Source organism: Lipotes vexillifer, unplaced genomic scaffold, assembly GCF_000442215.2.
Source record: "Lipotes vexillifer unplaced genomic scaffold, Lipotes_vexillifer_v1.1 scaffold426, whole genome shotgun sequence".
Classification (NCBI taxonomy): Eukaryota; Metazoa; Chordata; class Mammalia; order Artiodactyla; family Lipotidae; genus Lipotes; species Lipotes vexillifer.
The window spans coordinates 1916153-1932717 of NW_006779491.1; the positions used below are offsets into that span (position 1 = coordinate 1916153).

Genomic DNA, 16565 nt, shown 5'->3' on the forward strand with positions numbered 1-16565 from the left:
CATTCCTGCCATGCTGGAATTCTTTTTGCCTTTAGAACATGCCAAGCCTTTCCTGCTTTAAGCACTGGTGTTCTCTCTACCTAGTACTCTTGATTTTTCCCCTTGACTTTTACTCAGCTTAAATATCACTTTCTCAAAGACAAGTAACAACAACAACAAAAAACAAAACAAACAAACAAAAAACCCTAAAAGTGGCTTGACCAATAAAGCAATCTTTAAAAACATATTTTATTTATTTATTTGGCTGTGCCAGGTCTTAGTTGTGGCATGCAGGATTTTCAGTTGCAGCATGCGGGATCTAGTTCCCTGACCAGGGATTGAAGCCGGGCCCCCTGCACTGGGAGCATGGAGTCTTAACCACTGGACCACCAGGGAAGTCCCTTGATAAAGGGATTTATTATCTTATATAAACAGAGTCCTAAATCAGGGCATCTCTGTAACTTGTAAAAGTAAGTGGCTCAGCAATGTTATCAAGGATCCAGGTCCTTTCTGTCTTGCTACCTACCAGTCCCAGATTCTTTTTTCATCGTACGTATCACCATTTGAGACAATATGACATAGGGGTTAACAGACTCTGAAGCCAAACTGCCTGAATTTGAAACCTGGCTACCACTTTACTAGGTGTTGAGTTAAACTACTCAATCTCTCAGTTTCCGTATCTCTAAAATGTGGATGATTATTATAGTATTACCTACCTCAGAGGGCTGACTTGAGGATTGAATGCGTTGCTGTGAGGATTAAATATGTAAAATGCTTAAGCAACCTAAATGCCCATTGACAAGACATATGGATAAGGAAGATGTGGTACATATACACAATGGAATATTACTCAGCCATAAAAGGAAAGAAATTGGGTCATTTGTAAGACCTGGATGGACCTAGAGACTGTCATACAGAGTGAAGTAAGTCAGAAAGAGAAAAACAAATATCGTATGTTAACGCATATATGTGGAATCTAGAAAAATGGTACGGACGAACTGGTTTGCAAGGCAGAAATAGAGACACAGATGTAGAGAACAAACGTATGGACACCAAGGGGGGAAAGCGGCGCGGGGTGGGGGGTATGAATTGGGAGATTGGGATTGACACATATACACTAATATGTAAAAAATAGATAAGTAATAAGAACTTGCTGTATAAAAAATAAATAAATAAAAATCAAAAAATAAAAAGAAACTATAGATTTAGCAGGGCCTCCAGTAAATAAATAAATATGTAAAATGCTTGAAACTGCTACCCTACTTCTAGTTCACTCCTCAGGCTCAGCTGTATCCTGGAGACATTCCTGTACCCTTTTAAAATTCCCCTTTCTCGTTTAAACCCTTCATTGCTGGGGTTCTCCACGGGGCTCCCCGCCATTATTTTGCTTTGGCGCCATCTGGCGCCCAAAAGGGAAGTGATACGCCTGCGCTCTCCACTCTCTGTCTTTTTGTCTCTTCCCTTGGTCGAATCTGGTACCTATACCTTTAAGATGCTTGGTCAAGACTGAAGAATTCGGGGGCCGGCGCCAAAGAACGCAAGCATGAAGTCCTCTTAGGTTGGTCCTGTCCGGGTAAGGGGCGGGCTGTAGCAAACTCCACGTAAGAAATTGGTCTTTCTTTTGGTTCCGCCCCCGTGAAGCAATCATGAACGCCTGTGACTGGTCAGGCGCTCTGGAGGCGGGGGCTCCAAGCTTGGCTCCAGGTTCTTCAGCAAGTCAGGGCTGCGGCGGGGTGGGCGGTATGTCCGCGGGTGGGGAGACGCGTGGGGATGCAGGAGGAGAGGGCACTGCTGCTGCCGCCCCCTTCAGCTTCAGCTCGGAACCAACGCTCGAGGACATGTAAGCCGTCCTTGCCCAGGCTGGGCTGGGGAGATCTCCCCCTTTCTCCCGCCGTTTGGGGAGGGCCCCTCCACGTGGTCGGGAAGAAGGCTAGCAGCTGTGCTCAGGTCCTAGCTCTGCTGGCTGACCCCCGCAGGCGAGCCTTCTAACCTCCTCCTCTGTAAAATGGGCTTAATGCACACCTGAGGCAGGGGATATACCGGAGTACGATGCTGCTTCTGCCCTATCTCTGCCCTCCAGGAGCGGGAGGTAGGACGGTGGTAAATGTAGTGTTGAGAGGTGGGAGGCATTTCTTGCTGGAGGAAATCAAGGAGGGCTTCTTAGGGGAAGTGTCCTGGAGCTGTATTCTGTAAAATCAATAGGATTTAGATATACAGAGATAGGGATATTCCAGATGGAGGAAAACTGCAGAAGCAGCAGCAGGAGGTGGAAAAATGAAAAAGAAGGTATTATTAGATTTCGATAATTTAGGGTCTGTGTAAGGTCCCACCCATTTTATAGATGAGGAAACCAAGTTCCCTAAAGAGGAAACGACTTGCTTAGGCCACCCAAGGAATTAGTTGCAGAATCCCCCCTGATACCCATGCCCCCATTACATATCATTGAGGTACCTGCCAGGGCCCTGCATCTCCTCCCCCATCCCCTAACCTTGGGACCTGGACTTCCACCCCTTTCTCCTATTCCAGCCGCTGCCTCCATGCTGAGTTTGCTGCTGAACGAGACTGGGACCAGTTCCACCAACCTCGGAACCTCCTCCTGGCCTTGGTGGGGGAAGTAGGGGAGCTGGCAGAGCTCTTGTGAGTAGATGACAGGCTTCTGGAAGAGTCTGTGTGTTGGGGAGGGGAGGGGAGGATTTGTTTGACCATTAGATATCCCTGGATCCAATTTCCCCTCCTCACTACCAAGCTCTGTATGTGGTTGCTGGGCATACAAAGATGACTTATGGGTCCCTGCCCTCTAGGGGTGCCCAGTCTCCTGGGAGAGAAAGGTATGAAAACAGCAAGGCAGGTCCAGGTCTAAGAGGGGACAGTGGTAACTGTCCTTTACCTCTGCCTCTGAGGTGGAAGGCAGGTATTCTATAGAAGACCTGCCTATGGCATTCCAGACAGGGGGAGTTTACATTTGCAAAGGTAATGAGGTGGGAAAGGGCAAGTTAAATTCAGGGAGAATATAAGATTCCTTCAGTGTAAGCTTCTTGAGGAAGAGCAAGGATTTTGTCTGTTTTGGTCTCTGGTGTGTCCCAAGTGGCTGGGATGCAATAGGCGCTCAATATACTGTGGCTGTGGAGGACAGGGGTAGGATAGGAACACAGAATGATAGAATCAGGGCTGGGAAGTAATGGAGTTTGGACAGAACACCTGACCAGATTTGAATGGTAGAAAGGGTCACTGTGTCTGCAGGGTGCATTGGATCCCCAAGAGAATTGGGTCAGGGGAGACCAGTGAGGAAGCTGGTGTAGATAAGGCAAAAGGTGGTGAGACCTAAGTCAGGGCAGTCACTGTGGGATGGACAAATGAGGGCACTGATGTGTGTGAGGGCAAGCCATTTGTTCATTACAGATTCAAGACCACCATCTGTGTGCTATGTCCTCTAGAATCGAGATAAGGCCTTGAACAAGATAGACACAGTTCCTACCATCACGGTGCAAGGAGACTGACAATAGATAAGTGAACTAATTTTAAAAGATGTGGAATTGTCACAAGTTCTATGAGGAAAGTAACACAAGGTGATGAGAAAGAAGGTAACAGAAGGGAGAAGGCTTTTCTGAGGAGGTGACATCTGAGCTGAGACCTGAGTAACAGCCAGCCATGGGAAGGATGGGGGGAAGAGCATTCAAGCCAGAGGGAGCAGTACCTGTGACAGTTTGGCCCATTTGCAAGGCAGAAAAGGCCAGAGTGGCTTTAGGTGGGGAGTGAGAGGGAGCATGGTGGATAATGACACTGGAAGAAGCAGGAGAGTCAGTTCATGCAGGACCTGGAGGGCATGGTAGGAGTTTGGATGTTATTCCAAGCACACTTGGGGGAGCTTTAAGCAGGGGAGGGACAAAATGTAATTTGTGCTTTTAAAAGATGGTGCAGGGTAAGAGTAGAAGATGAGTTAGAGGCTTCTGCAGTGGTCCAGGTCTGAGGTTTAGTCTGGGGTGGCAGTGGCTAAGGCCGGCACGGGAGGAGTAGAATTGTGTCTCGATAAGTGAAGTGTCCTTTTGGCTACTCCTTGGCTCAGGTAGGGACACAGAGGTCTGGGTGAATCATCTGATGGGGTCTCTTCCCCACCATGAAGATTCCAGGGCCTAGCTGGGTTGACTTGTCTTTGGAGGAACTTCCTAGGAGGTGGGAGTTCATTGCTGCAAGGCCTGGGGTGTGCCCCTAAGAGAGGTGGAACCCATTGGCCTAGCTAGCATCTATGTGTGTGTGCCTGTCTTTGTGTCCTGTCCCCAGTCAGTGGAAGCCGGATGAGGAGCCTGGGCCCCAAGCCTGGCCCCCCAGGGAACGAGCAGCCCTTCAAGAGGAGCTCAGTGACATCCTCATCTACCTGGTAGCATTGGCAGCCCGCTGCCGTGTAGATCTGCCCCGAGCAGTGCTCTCCAAGATGGACACCAACCGGCGACGCTACCCAGTGCATCTGTCCCGCGGCTCTGCCCGCAAGTACACAGACTTGCCCCATGGGGCCACCTCTGAAAACCAGGCTGTGGGGCCTGCAGACCTTGCCTGTGAGTCCACAGGTCAGGCCTCAACCTAGAAACATGGGCACAGAACCTGCAACTCAGCGCGGCATCTGAGGAGCAGAGGGTGCTCCAGCCACGCTACCTCATTCTAGTCCTTTCCTAACAGATCATGGGCCTGGGGGCTACCCTTCTTGAGGTCTGAGGCCCAAGAACCTCCAGTAGGTAGCCTTCTGGTTTTTTCTCTCTCAATAAAAGTTTTGGTTAGCAACTTCTGGATTCTTCCTGGGGCAGCTGGGGAGGCTCTCTGTCTCAGCACATGCTGGAGAGGGGTACCAGGGATACCTGTGAGCCCAAAGCCCATGTTTCTCTATTATACTTCCCACCTGCAGAGCAGAGAGATCTGATTTCTAGTAAGTTCTCTGTCTGACCTCATGCAAGTAAGTCCCTTCCCCTTCTCTAAACAAGACTGGAGGCTTTATGTAGTGTTGGATAAGAGCCCAGGTTCTGGAGCCAGGCTGTATGGGTTCAAATGCCATCTTTGATACTGGATGATGTTCTGGATTATATTGGCATCTTTCTGTGCCTCCATTTCCTCATCTAAAATGAAAATAAGGGACTTCCCTGGTGGTCCAGTGGTTAAGACTCTGCGCTTCCACTGCAGGGGGCATGGGTTCCATCCCTGGTCGGGGAACTAAGATCCCACGTGCCGCACAGCCAAAAATAAATAAATTAATTAATTAAATGAAATGAAAATAATGTTATCTTAAGTTATTCTAAGTAGAGTGCTTAAGACAGTGTAAGTTTGCAGTTGTCATTATCTCTTTGCTTTTTCAACTCAAAACTTTCAGGGGCCCAGAGCAGGAAATTTCAACAGTTAAGGCAGGTGTGGGCCTTGTCCATCAGGACCCCAGCCCTGTGAGAGCTCTCTGCTCCTCTCCCTTGGCCCCCAGCACAAATCAGGGCCAGGTCTGTCTGATATGAAGCAGAACAGGGCTTCCTCTCTTTTGGGGCTTGGACCCCTTAGCCCCCTCCTTCTCTCCCAAGGCCAATTTGCTTGTTCCATTTCTACACTTGAAGATAGTGTTGGGTATGTATGATTCACCCGTTGTGTGACCCCAGGAACATCACTTTCTTTTCAGAGCTGCCCAGGGAACTAGCAGCCTGCCTCCTTCACAGGGTGAAACCTGATTCCACATCAGTAAAATAAAGCATTTCCCTTTACTGGCCTCACTCTTATTAATGACGTCACTTCCTCTTAGCCAGTGACCTCTCTTATTTCCTAGGTAAAAGAGAATCCATCAGATTGGAACTGCTTTAGCTTTATCTTCCCAAACCCTCCTTTCCTCTGCCCACCAGTGATAGCAGGAGCCTTAACTTATTGATCTTATTTCATCCTGTCTCCTTGATCAATTATCTCCTCTCTCCTCCATATAATCAAAGTCTTTTCCTTTCCATTAGCCCTTCCCATTAGTACATAAAGCATACTTGAGGGCAGTGGTTGAGGGTTCGCCTGCCGATGAAGGGGACATGGGTTCGTGCCCCGGTCCGGGAGGATCCCACATGCCACGGAGCGGCTGGGCCCGTGAGCCATGGCCGCTGAGCCTGCGCGTCTGGAGCCTGTGCTCCGCAACGGGAGAGGCCACAATGGTGAGAGGCCCACGTACCGCAAAAAAAAAAGCACAAAAAAAGCATACTTGAGTCTCTTTTCTATTGACAAGGCGAAACCAACAAAACTCCAGCTACTTCCCTCATGCTTTTCACAGCCAAACCTCTTGAAATGGATCTACGCCGATCCACTCTGCTTCTTCGTTCTCTCATTTCTACCCTAACCCACTCAGCGCTGGCTTTCACCCCCCACCCCTCCACTGAAACTGTTCTTATCAACTTCCCCGAATTCACACACAGTGGACACCACAGCAGCATCTGACTGAGCTAAGTTTCCTCCATAAAACACTTTCCTCTAGATTTCCCAGACAAGACACTTCTGCTTTTCTACCTCTGGCTATTCTGTCACAGACTCAAGTTCTCTACTACCCTCTTCTGGATGTGGTGCCATGCCCTCCAGACCTGATATCCCCAAGGTGGTACTTCCAATCACCTCCCTGACCCGTCCACATTTACTTCACACTCAATGTGTCCAGGTTGGGGTGTAACAATTGCTGCTACTTCAACTCTGGTCCTGCTCCTCATCCTGTGTCCCCATCTCAGTGACACTGCCTGCGGTCACCCAAGCTTAAGAAATGAAATCAGCCCCATCTCTCCTTCCCCACGTCCACTTTAACTCCTATTAATTGTAGCTCAATAGGCCATATGCCTCCCTCCCCTGTAATCCCTCAAGGCTTCTTTGTGGCCTTGGAAACTTTAACCTGGCTTCCAGGGTCCTTAGTGGTCTGTCTCCTGCCAACGTCCTTGCTTGTTGTCCCTGCCTTCCACCCCAGAGGACATCTGCAAGCTCTAACAAGTCTGGCATGCAGGTTCAGGGGTTCTCTCCATACATCCCCAACCCCACTCTCTTAAGACCAGCTTAAATGCCACCTCTGAGAAGAGCCTCTCTAAACTCCAAGATTGCACTGAAGACCTCTCCTATCCAGCAACTCCCCCATCAGAGTTCCAATGACAAGGGACTGCACTCGCCTGTGTACTTGTCCCTACTGTGCCATTCACTGGCTCTCGGTACCTATTTACTCATCTGCAGAAATGGAGGTAAAAGAGTTACCTCACTTTGGGATGCTTTGAGGATGAAAATGAGCTAATAATAATGTAGCACGGAAGTTCTTTAACCTAGTGCTAACGTTTCCACTATTGCTTCTCTTTACTAGACCAAGTTCCATGAGGTTCATGCCGGCTCACTCAAAGCTCTGCAGAATGCAGTGCCTGTTGATCACAAATGCGCTAAATTTATGGACCCTTCTAGGTCTGAGGTCATGAAGACATAACCAACGGCCAAGCGTGGAATGACTCCACACACACACAAAACCAGTTCCGGGAACACTTTTGGGCTTATAGCCCCACTTGACTCCATGACAATTCACCTAAATCACCTAAGCCTGGAGAGACCCCCAACTTTCCTCCTAATTCACACCCCACCCACCTCATTCACAGGCACGGGTGGGGTGAGGATATAATACTTTATTCACTCTAACACGGGCCGAGGGGATGTAATGAGGGGGAGGTGGGCGCGTTTCCAGGGCCCCCGGTAGGGGATCCTCCCTGTCTCCCAGTTCCAGGGCAGCCAGGCCCGCCGTCCCACCCTATCTGAGACGCAGGAGGCGGGGCGGGGAGTTGTCCAGGTTAACGCAGCCCCAGGTCGGGATACTAGCGTGCCCCTCCCCAGCTCGCACCCCGCGGAGACAAGAATGGCGGTTCAACTGCCCTCACAATCTGGGCAGCGCTCAGTGGCAGTGGCTCCGGCGGGTAGCTTGAAGTCCCGGCCGCAGCCCGCGCAGATGTAGAGACGGCGCCTCATGTGCGCGCGACGGTGGCGGATGAAGTGAGAGCTGAGGCGGAAGCGCCGGCCGCACTCGGCACAGGGGTAGGGCCGCTCGCCTGTGTGCGTGCGCGCATGCTCCGCCAGGTTGGAGCGGTGGCCGAAGCCGCGGCCGCACACGGCGCAGCGGTGCGGCTTCTCGCCCGTGTGCACGCGCCGGTGCTTGGCCAGCGCCGAGCTCTGAGCGAAGCGCGTGCCGCAGTCGGCGCATGCGTACGGCCGCTCGCCCGTGTGCGTGCGTCGGTGGCGCGCCAGACACGAACTGCCGCCGAAGGCGCGTCCGCAGTCCGGGCACGAGTACGGCTTCTCGCCCGTGTGCACGCGCAGGTGCTGTGCGTAGTTGGAGCTCTGCGCGAAGCGGCGGCCGCATTGTGCGCATGCGTACGGCTTCTCGCCCGTGTGGCGCCGCCGGTGCTGCCGCAGGTTCGAGGCGGCCGAGAAGCGCTTGTCGCATTCTGGGCATTCATAAGGCCGCTCGCCTGTATGCGTGCGGCTGTGTTTGGTCAGCGCTGACTTCTGCGAGAAGCGCCGCCCGCACTCGGTGCACGCAAAGGGCCGTTCGCCCGTGTGTATGCGGACGTGCTTGGCCAATGTGGAGCGGCGCGCAAAGGCACGGCCGCAGTCCCGGCACGCGTGTGGGCGCGCCGGGTCCGCCGACGGCGCTGGCGCCTCGTTCGGGACCTGCGGGGAGAGGGGACAGGGGACAGGTCATCCCTGACCGAGAGGCTCGGGAGCCAGAGACCTGGGGCTCTGCCGGCTGCAGCCTCTCCGTCCCCCGTTTGTACAGTAGGAAAAGCCACGGGGTGCGCCTCTCAGGTCGGTTGTGCGCGTTAAATGAGATTAACATAAACGCACATAGCACAATGCCTAGTGTAATTCTAGCTATTCTTTATTAATTCATCCAGTATTTATTGAATGCGTACAATGTGCCAGACTCTGTTCTAGGAACTGGGGATTCAACATTAAATTTTTTAAAAAATTCCTAGTTTCAGGAAGAATGGATAAGGAGTGCTGGTATTGGAGGGGGTGCTGCAAATTTAAATAGGGTTGAGGAACCTCGCTGATGTCACATGAGCGAAGACCTAAGGAGGTGAGAGAGCAGGTTCCAGAGGGAAAAGCAAGGCCCTGAGGCAGGAGTTTTCCTGTTCTAGGAATGGCCAGAAACAGTGCTTAGGGCTGAGGGCAGGAGGAGAAGAGTAATCCATGGAGTGGTCCTGAAGGGGATATCTTAGCAAAGGGCCTTGCATGTGAATGAGGTGAGGACTCAGTAGAGATGTTAGATGGTTTTGAGCAAGGAGGGGAACAGATTAGACTCATATTTTAAAAGGCTTCAGGGGCTTCCCTGGTGGTGCAGTGGTTAAGAATCCGCCTGCCAATGCAGGGGACAAGGGTTCAAGCCCTGGTCGGGGAAGATCCCACATGCTGCAGAGCAATTAAGCCTGTGAGCCACAGCTACTGAGCCCACATGCCTGGAGCCTGTGCTCCGCAACAAGAGAAGCCCACGAACCACAACAAAGAGTAGCCCCTGCTCGCCGCAACTAGAGAAAGTCCGTGCGTAGCAATAAGAACCAACGCAGCAAAAAAAAAAAAAAAAAAAAAAAAATAATTAATTAAAAGAAAAAATGAAGGAGGGAGGGGGCAGGAACCCAGTGAGGAGGCTACTGTACTGCAAGCCAGAGAAGACAGTGGCTTGGACCCAGTGACAAAGTTGGGAAGTGAAGGTGGTGAGAAGTGGTCTTGCTTCTGGATATATTCTGCAGTTTGAGACAGCAAATTTGATAGTAGATTAGACATACGGTGTAAAGAAAGGAGTAAAAATGACCCCAAGGATTTTGAGCTTAGCAACTGCAAAGGCGGAGCTGCCATCTACAGAGCTGAGGGTGGAGGGAGGCGCAAGTTGGTACCTACTATCCGTTTCTGATCTTATCTGCAGTTCTCCTTGACACATCTGGAGCTCAGGAGAGAGGCCCAGGCTGGAGATGTTAACTGGGAAGGCATCAGCGTGGAGGTGGTTTTTAAAGCGTTGAGACTGGATGAGTTTGCCCAAGGAATAGGCAGAGAGAAATGGGGGTGGCAAGACAAAAAGCAGCCAGCAAAGGAGACTGAGCAGAAGCAGCCAGTGAGGTATGAGACCCAGGAGAGCACAGTGTCTTAGAAACCAGGCCACCATCAAGTCCAGGCTCTCTAATAAACTTTCAAGAGCAAGCAACCTATCATTTTTTTAAGCTGCAAAAAAGGCAGCCAGGGTGAAACCCAAATACTATTCTGAGGCCTGAAATGAAAAAAATTCAAAAATAAGCCAGTTTCATGAGGTCTGGGCCTCTGGAGATAAAATCAGAAAAAGAAATGCTTTATAAGAGGCAGATGAAGGGAAAACAGTTGGTACTAACAGTAAAGAGGAATATATACTGAGGGAACACTGCTTCCTTCTTAGAAAAGAGAAGGCTCATCCTAGCAAAAGTGGTGCTGAATCTCTACTATGGACTAAGCAAATAGGATATTAATTCATGACCAAATGAAAAACCAGGCACATATTAAGGATAAGACAGTGTTAGCTTCTTTCTCCCCATATTCCATCTCCACCAAGTGATTATCATTATTCTTCTTCTATAGATAAGGAAACAGGTTAAGAGAGGGTAAATGACAACTAGGGAGTAGCGAGGCCTCTTCCTTCTGAAGTTGTAAGGAGGGCACCTTCAGGGCCTTCAAGATCCTTTGTTAAAAAGACAGTAGCTTTTTGGTAACCACCTCAGAAATTTGAAAACAAGGCAGTTTGGGAAACTGGTCACCAGCCAAGGGAACTCTGGCTTAAATACTATTATCATGATAATGATAATAATGATAACATTACAGTGTAAAGATTTGACAGTGCTGTTATGTACATTATTGTATTAAATCTTCCTGTCGCTCCCCCTTGAGTCAGGCATTATCTTTTGAGAAAACTGAGCTCAGAGAGATTAAATTCACATAGCCAGTGGGAGTCAGGTCTGACCTTAGAGTTCTCACCCTTAACCAGTAGGCTACACTGCTTCCCTGCACACACAGCATGAAGATGTGACAGCGGCTGGACTCCAAGTGCCTGGCACTCTCCAAGAGGGATTCAAGGTTAAAATACAACTTGATACTTTAAATCGAGAAACTCCCCACAGCAAATTCGGCAGTCTGAATTCAAGGTCACACTTTCCAGTCTTGCCCTGGTTTTGACATCTATTGGGTTTATTTCATCACGTCAGCCATCGTGGAGAGAATTTTTCTCATTACATCTATATTTTTCTGGCCCGTTTTTCTTTGGCACCCTTTAAGGTGACTTTGACCAGCCTGAGGACTTCCTTATGCTGGATTCACTATCTTGTGAAAAAGAAATTCTTCACACAAGTACCCTTGGTATCTCCAGCTCCAGGAGGAGGGGCCTTGGGTGCCCTAGGAAGAATCTTGGTAAGAGGGGCTGAGTCTAGCTCATTAAGACCCCAGGCAAGTCCTTCCCTTCCCCTGCCTCAGTGAACCAAGGAAGGCAAGGTAGGCTAGGTGAGATCAATATTTCCCGACTTGAGGTATGCACATCACAGAATGCGAGAGGATTCTAAGTGTTGGCGCAGGCTAACTCTTACTATGATCATTATGTATTTATTTTCATGGATATTAGAAAAGCAGCAGATCACATGAAACCCACAATTTCATCAGTATTATTGCTCAGATGAGGGTAAGTTTATTTAACAAAACAATGTGAATCTATCTGAAGAAGAGCATTAAATAAATGAGCAAACAGGTAAGTGACTGAAGCTTGGCAAATACCAGACTTAAATGCCTTTTAAGTTCTACAGCTGTTAGATTTAAAAATTAGAATACAGGGTATCTGCACTATAACATGAGGGTACTAGGGGGATACAGGTAGTATAAGAATATGATAATCCAAGTATTTAAAGTTAGTGATTTTGGGACTTCCCTGGTGGCGCAGTGGTTAAGAATCTGCCTGCCAATGCAGGGGACACAGGTTTGAGCCCTGGTCCGGGAAGTTCCCACATGCCCCGGAGCAACTAAGCCCATATGCCACAACTACTGAGCCAGCGCTCTAGAGCCCAGAAGCCACAACTACTGAGCCCATGTGCCACAACTATTGAAGCCCACGTGCCTAGAGCCCGTGCTCCACAACAAGGAAGCCACCGCAGTGAGAAGCCCCGCTCACCACAACTAAAGAAAGCCTGAGTGTAGCAACAAAGACCCAATGCAGCCAAAAAATAAATTTATTTTAAAAATAAATAAATAAAAATAAAGTTAGTGATTTTGTCTTCCTGCTTAAGGTGTTTTTGTTTTTGTTTTAAACCAGAGCAAACATTCCAATTTTTTCCTCAGCCATTACTTTTCTAATTAATAACAATAATTACCATTTACTGAGCACTCACTACATGCCAGGAAGTGTGGTAAGTGCTTTCCACCCATGTTCTTATTTTAAATTCTCACAACCCTTTGGGTTAGGCTATATTAGCACCATTTTAAAATAAGGATATAAGACTCAGAAGTAAGTGACTACCAAGGTCCTACAGCTAATCCATCGGCAGGGTCAGGGTTTACACTGGAAGTCTGTCATTATCTAAAACACCTCTTCTCTCATAGAATGATGCAATTCTATCTCACTGACAAGCTTAAGGTTACCTACACAGTTTGTCTACCTCACCTGGGCTTTTTAAGCTGTCAGAATCTCCCTTCTTTCGAGTACAGAGTATAAAATACAATCCCTATCCTCTCGCTCATTGCTAAAGCAAGTGTGGTCCACAGACCAGCAGCATCAGCATCACTGGAAACTTGTTAGAAATACAGAATCTCAAGTCCCCCCCATACCTACTGGATCAAACTCTTCAGTTTAACAAGATCCCCAGGTGATATGTACGCATGTTAAAAATGAAGAAACCTGATCTAGGAGATGCACTACTCCCAGGGAAAGCAGGTGGGAAAGGTGAAGAGGGTTTTACAGGCTGGAAGACCACATGGGCAAAGTCTTCGAGGTAAGAAGGGTCAGGTGTGTTTGAAGCTGGGGCATGGGATGGGTGCTGAGTGACTAGAGATGAAGCCATGAGGTCAGACGATGAAGACCTTTGAATGCCAGGCGCAGGAGCTGAGGGAAACAGAATACCACTCCAAGGGTTCAATTTTAAGCAGGGAGAGACAGGACTGGATGTACATAGAGCCCTCTGACAAAACCCTTCTACTCATTAAAGATAGTTTGGATTTTAATAGGCAGTGAGAGAATACTCCAGCTACTGAGTGCAGCATAATTAAGGCCTGTTCTGGACAATGACCGGCCATGGGACTGGGTGAGAGCTGAGAGTCACAGAATGCTGACACTAGAAGGAGCTTTGGAGACCACTATTTCATAGAAACCAAGACTCAGGGAGACCACACAGCAAGTTGATGAGCTATCTTGTGGGCACAGTGCTAAATCTTTGTGGGATGTGTGTGTGTAACTCTCATTTCCACCCTCCTCCAAATCCAGTCACCCACGTGATACTTAGACTGGATTTCAAGGATCTTACTTTCATTATCTCATTTTATAGATGAAAAGGCTGTCGAGGCAAAACTGGTAAATAGTGGTTAGGATTTGAGCCAATGCTTTTAACCGCTACATGATACCATTTAGAGTCTAGCTCTACAGCCTTTTCATGACTAGCCATGCCTACACCCACCCTTCCCATCCTTAGCTCCATCCAGTCCAATCAATGTTCCCCCAAACCCCCCTATTTCCATCTTCTCTCCCCTGCTGCCACTACCTTAGAGCAGGCTACCAGCCATACCTGACCTGGTCTCCCCACAGCAGCCCACGATTCTTCTAAATAGAAAATCTGATCATGTCTCTCCTCTGATTTGAGGCTTCTGATGGCACCGCATAACCTAACAGAGTATGTCCAAATTCCTAAGCTGGCTTTCAACACCTTTTACTCTCTGTCCCTGCCTACTTCTTTGGCCTTATCTTCTCTGAGCATTTGCTTTTGCTGTTTCCTCATCCTGGAATGCCCTTCCTCCTCCTCCATTTGCCAAATTCCCACTAAGTTTTCAAGGCCCACGTCAAAGTCATTTCCATGAAGCCTTCCCCACTGCCTTGAGTTATTTGCCCTCAATTCTCTGTCTAGGCCTCCATGTTCTAGGTTTCCCTGTTCACTCCCAGCCTCAGGATTCAGCCCAGAAAGGCCTTGATAAAAATGAGTAGAAAAATCTCCAGAAGGATGACCTAGCCCAAGGTCCTGAACTTTAGGGAGAAGAATGAATAATAGCAGCAAATACTTACATAGTGTTTATTATGTGCCAGACACAGTTCTAACTCTTTACATGTATTAACTCATTTAATCCTCCCAACCCCAAGAAGTAGGTGCTATTACGATTTCCCTTGTACCAGTGAGGAAACTGAGGCACAAAGAGGTTAAACTTGCCTAAGGTGACACAGCTGGTAAGTGACAGAGTTGGAAGTCCACCCTAAACTCTGGAGTCTGAGTTCTTAACTTATAGGCCAAAGGTGGAGACCGGGGGATTCACAGGGCCGGAAGAGGCAGGCTGAGCTAGGAGGATGGGCCAAGGAGGCCTGAGAAAACAGAACTAAACGGGCCACGGCAGTGAAAGCGCAGAGTCCTAACCACTGGACCGCCTGGGAATTCCCTAAATAGTTATTTTGACTGGAAGAGGAGGCCACAGCAGCCAGCCCCCTCCCCCTAGGGCCCACCACACCCACTAGGGGGCAGCAGAACTTTCTTTTTCTGGGAACTGGTGCCTGTGCAGGAAGAAATCAGAGGGAGCCTGGGCCCACAAATCTGGCCCAGGAGTCCTCCTGCTGGACTCAGGGCTGCTCTGGCTGTGGGTGGGAGTCCTGTAGGGTTTTGGGAAGTAGAGCTATACCTAGTGGCAGTTAGGGTCTCTAATGGGTAAATCTAACTCATATTTTGATCTTAAAACTCCTCTCTTTAAACCTTCAACACCCTTGTCAGTCTAACCCTGCTAGACATCAAGCTCCTCGAGGAACCGAGGAGAGCATTTACTACTCTCCAGCACCCAGCACAGAGCCTGGCACAGTAGGCGTGACATCTGTATGATGGCAGCATGGACTGTGGGACAGAAGGATGGGTGGCCAACCCTGAGAGTCAAGGGAAAGTAGGGACAGGATCCCTGGATTCTGTGTGAGGGAGGCTGGACCTGCACCAGGTTTAGGGGCGAAGGGACCCCAGGGTGTGGCACACGTACCTCCTTGTTGTCCATGGGGATCTTGAGTTTCACCACTTCATACTTCTCTTCACCCTCATCCTCCTCACCCTTCACCAGCAGCACCATCTCTTCTTGCATCTCTTCCTCCTCCTCCTCCTCTGTCTGCTGTTCACCGGGCATCTTGGTGTCCTGGGGCAGGGAGCTGAGTCAGAAGCTCAGGACCCGCCCCCCCACCACGGCTCTGGCCCACACATGGCGGTGCAGCCGTGGCTTCTCCTGTGATCTTTGTGTCTGACCTTCTTCCCTCTATCCCAGCCCGGCCCTAGGCCCCATCTCTATCCCGGGACCAGCTCGGAAGACTCTCGTTCACCCCACTCATCCCGGCATTCAAGGCCCTGAACACTTCGAATCTCTAGCCCCAGTGAGTCACCACCCTCCCCGCGCTGAGTCACTCCTCGGTGCCTGAGTCCGCGGCCCGGAGCTCTAGGGCACGGGCTGGAGGCAGGATCGGGACGGAGACCCTGAGGGGGTGCGCACTCACCAGCCACAGGTTCGGGCGCTCGAGCTGCCCCAGGCCAGGGCGCCGGGCGGTTGGGCAGTCTGCGACGCCGCGACTCCGGGGGCGGGGAGTAGGCGGGGCCTCGGTGACGACTGGCCATTGGTCAGAATACCTAACCCCGCCCCTAGGGGAGGGGCCAGAGGACCCAGGCGTCCGGCCCAAACTGCCCCGGGAGGGTGGCGAGCCCACACCCAGTGCCTTCCGCTCAACTCCGACTCCCAAAGACCCCGGGCTGCCCTACTCAGTGTTCAAGGTCCTCACAGTCCGGTAGTGACCTACCTTAAAGGCTCGTCTCCTGCGGCCGGCTAGGAGGTCTCAGCTGCGGCCAAGCGCTTCTGCTCCGCCCGAAATAGGCCACGTGCGCTCCCGCCCCTGCCTGGGCCTCTCGCTGGCGCCCCGCCTGGAGGGCGGACCCTGTTGCCTCCTCACCTCTTCCCTTCCCTGTTTTTGCTTCTTCTCCCATCTTTTCTCCTTTCGCAGCGTCGCCTTCACGGTCTCATGGTCTCTGGGATATCTTGCTCCTTGCATACATACTTACCAACAGCCACCCAAGCAACCGCTGCTGTTTGTTGCGTGGTGTGCCTCTTATGCGCCATCGTTATGCTAAGCCTTTTGCACATCTGATCTCGATCCGCACAAAGGTGGGTCCATTTCACAGATGAGGTAATTGAAATTCACAGATGAGCTAATTGAAGCTAACTGACTTGCCTAAGTTACACAATAAGTGTTGTCACAGCATCCCCAGCAACCCAGTAGCCTAGGTGGAAAATTATAGCACACGGACCAGATCCAGTCCACAGAAGTATCTTATTTGGCTCTCAAGTTTAAAAGTTAACTTCAAAAGAAGCACGAG

General features: G+C 49.9%; 2 protein-coding genes across 4 annotated transcripts; one reads left to right on the top strand and one right to left on the bottom strand.

Moving 5' to 3' along the window:
- Window positions 1-1625: 1625 nt before the first annotated feature.
- DCTPP1 (dCTP pyrophosphatase 1) lies at window positions 1626-4748 on the top strand. The gene is made up of 3 exons (XM_007452730.1): window positions 1626-1819; window positions 2506-2616; window positions 4258-4748. The coding sequence occupies exons 1-3, from the start codon at window positions 1626-1628 to the stop codon at window positions 4556-4558; spliced, it is 606 nt and encodes a 201-aa protein (XP_007452792.1). The 3' UTR covers window positions 4559-4748.
- A 2850-nt stretch (window positions 4749-7598) lies between these two features.
- Window positions 7599-16070, bottom strand: ZNF771 (zinc finger protein 771). Of its 3 annotated transcripts, none has more exons than XM_007452733.1 (3): window positions 15992-16070; window positions 15193-15342; window positions 7599-8652 (listed from the first exon to the last, which is right to left on the bottom strand). In XM_007452733.1, the coding sequence occupies exons 2-3, from the start codon at window positions 15331-15333 to the stop codon at window positions 7849-7851; spliced, it is 945 nt and encodes a 314-aa protein (XP_007452795.1). In that variant the 5' UTR covers window positions 15334-15342; window positions 15992-16070; the 3' UTR covers window positions 7599-7848. The 3 variants fall into 3 exon arrangements, with proteins under 3 accessions (XP_007452795.1, XP_007452794.1, XP_007452796.1); XM_007452732.1 differs by having other exon boundaries at window positions 15695-16062; XM_007452734.1 differs by lacking the exon at window positions 15992-16070 and adding an exon at window positions 15695-15933 and having other exon boundaries at window positions 15193-15355.
- Window positions 16071-16565: the final 495 nt, after the last annotated feature.